This window comes from Oncorhynchus mykiss, chromosome 10, assembly GCF_057628025.1.
Source record: "Oncorhynchus mykiss isolate SJ-2025 chromosome 10, ASM5762802v1, whole genome shotgun sequence".
Classification (NCBI taxonomy): Eukaryota; Metazoa; Chordata; class Actinopteri; order Salmoniformes; family Salmonidae; genus Oncorhynchus; species Oncorhynchus mykiss.
This window is the reverse complement of record NC_143031.1, coordinates 80435873-80437279: the sequence shown is the minus strand read 5'-3', so window position 1 is coordinate 80437279 and position 1407 is coordinate 80435873. Positions and strand designations below refer to the sequence as shown.

The window sequence follows — 1407 nt, the reverse complement described above, 5'->3', positions numbered from 1 at the left end:
GTTCGGTTCTTTCCGTATTCAGCCGCGTTATGAATCCGAGCCAACTCCCAGACCTGCCTTCTGATTGGCTCTGGTCATTTTTAAAGACACGTGAAGTTTTTATTTTATCTATCTTTTCAATTTTGATGTTAAAAAACCCGAATCGTCGATCAAATGAGCTTGAGAAAAATTGCCATGGTTTTTACAATAAATTACAGGTGACAGAACAGTTTTTTTTCTGTTAATTCAAAATCCTACAGTTGGGTGCTCACTTCATTCGGTGTTACGCAGTATTACGTAATTATGCTAATTGGATGTTAAACAGGTGAATGAACAGGTGCCACCACTTAGAAAATTAGAAGGCCCCTCCTGTTAGTAATCAGTGTTCCTTTCCATTCTCATAAATAGATTCCGGAAATGAAGGTGTTCATTCCTTCCTTATTTACAAACCATTTTGTGTGGTGCAGTACCTGTGGAGGTTTAAGGTAGGCCTGTGCTTCAATAGCTTGTGTTTTAGACTGTCAGCAGGTGAATAACGTCAGTGAAATGTTTGCTTAGTAGTATTACTCCACATCAGGTCTGCGAACTTTATCATACTGTCATGTCTCTGGCTGTTTATGTAACACCGATCTGTTTCATTAGAACCCAAATCAACAATGGCAGACAAACCAGATGTGAGTGAGATCGCTCAGTTTGACATGACTAAACTGAAGAAGACTGAGACTGAGGAGAAGAACACTCTACCTACCAAAGAGGGTAACTACAATGCCTTAGTAGCCACTGGTTTTACTATGAAACCTGATGGCAACTAGAACTACTAGACCTTGAATTAAGGCACTCTGATGGGTACGCCAACTTGAATTTCGGTGGTTAACTTTGTCACATTAGCATCGATGTCACAATTCTCTATTGCTCTCCGTTTTAAGCTGTTCTTCTCACCTACAGTCATTGACCAGGAGAAGCAGGTGGATTCCTAAAATGGCTGCTGTCCTTACTCACAAGCTACATCCCAGAGGGACTGTTTCTCAAACCTGAACTCTCCATTCTGGACTGGATCCTCATGGCTGCCTAAGTCACTGACTCAATAAAAGCCATGTAGACTAATCAATGTGTTGCTGGCATTTGTTCAATTGATCTTGACTGAGCGTGTTCATATAAAGGGATTTCTACTAGGCTGTTTACACAGGCAGTCTGTTTTGGATCCCCCCCCCCCCCCCCCCCCCTCATGCAAATTAATTACTTAAATCATACAACGTGATTTTCTGCATTTTTGTTATAGATTCCGTCTCACAGTTGAAGTGTACCTATGATTAAAAAATGACAGACATGCTTTGTAAGTAGGAAAATCAGCAGTGTGTCAAATACTTGTTCTCCCCACAGTTTCAGGCTTTAATTCTGAAAAATGAGCTAGAATGATCACATGGTGTC

General features: G+C 40.7%; 1 protein-coding gene across 1 annotated transcript; it reads left to right on the top strand.

The window, feature by feature from the left end:
• Positions 1–376: 376 nt before the first annotated feature.
• LOC110513303 (thymosin beta-b-like) lies at positions 377–1083 on the top strand. The gene is made up of 3 exons (XM_090188676.1): positions 377–464; positions 622–735; positions 925–1083. The coding sequence occupies exons 2-3, from the start codon at positions 636–638 to the stop codon at positions 954–956; spliced, it is 132 nt and encodes a 43-aa protein (XP_090044802.1). The 5' UTR covers positions 377–464; positions 622–635; the 3' UTR covers positions 957–1083.
• The last annotated feature ends 324 nt before the right edge of the window (positions 1084–1407 follow it).

What these genes read in the sequence shown, in the direction of transcription:
- LOC110513303 (XM_090188676.1), top strand. Translation starts at nt 636, where the DNA reads ATGGCAGACAAACCAGATGTGAGTGAGATCGCTCAGTTTGACATGACT. An exon ending in CACTCTACCTACCAAAGAGG is followed by an intron (nt 736 to 924) that starts GTAACTACAATG and finishes TCTCACCTACAG; the next exon opens with TCATTGACCAGGAGAAGCAG.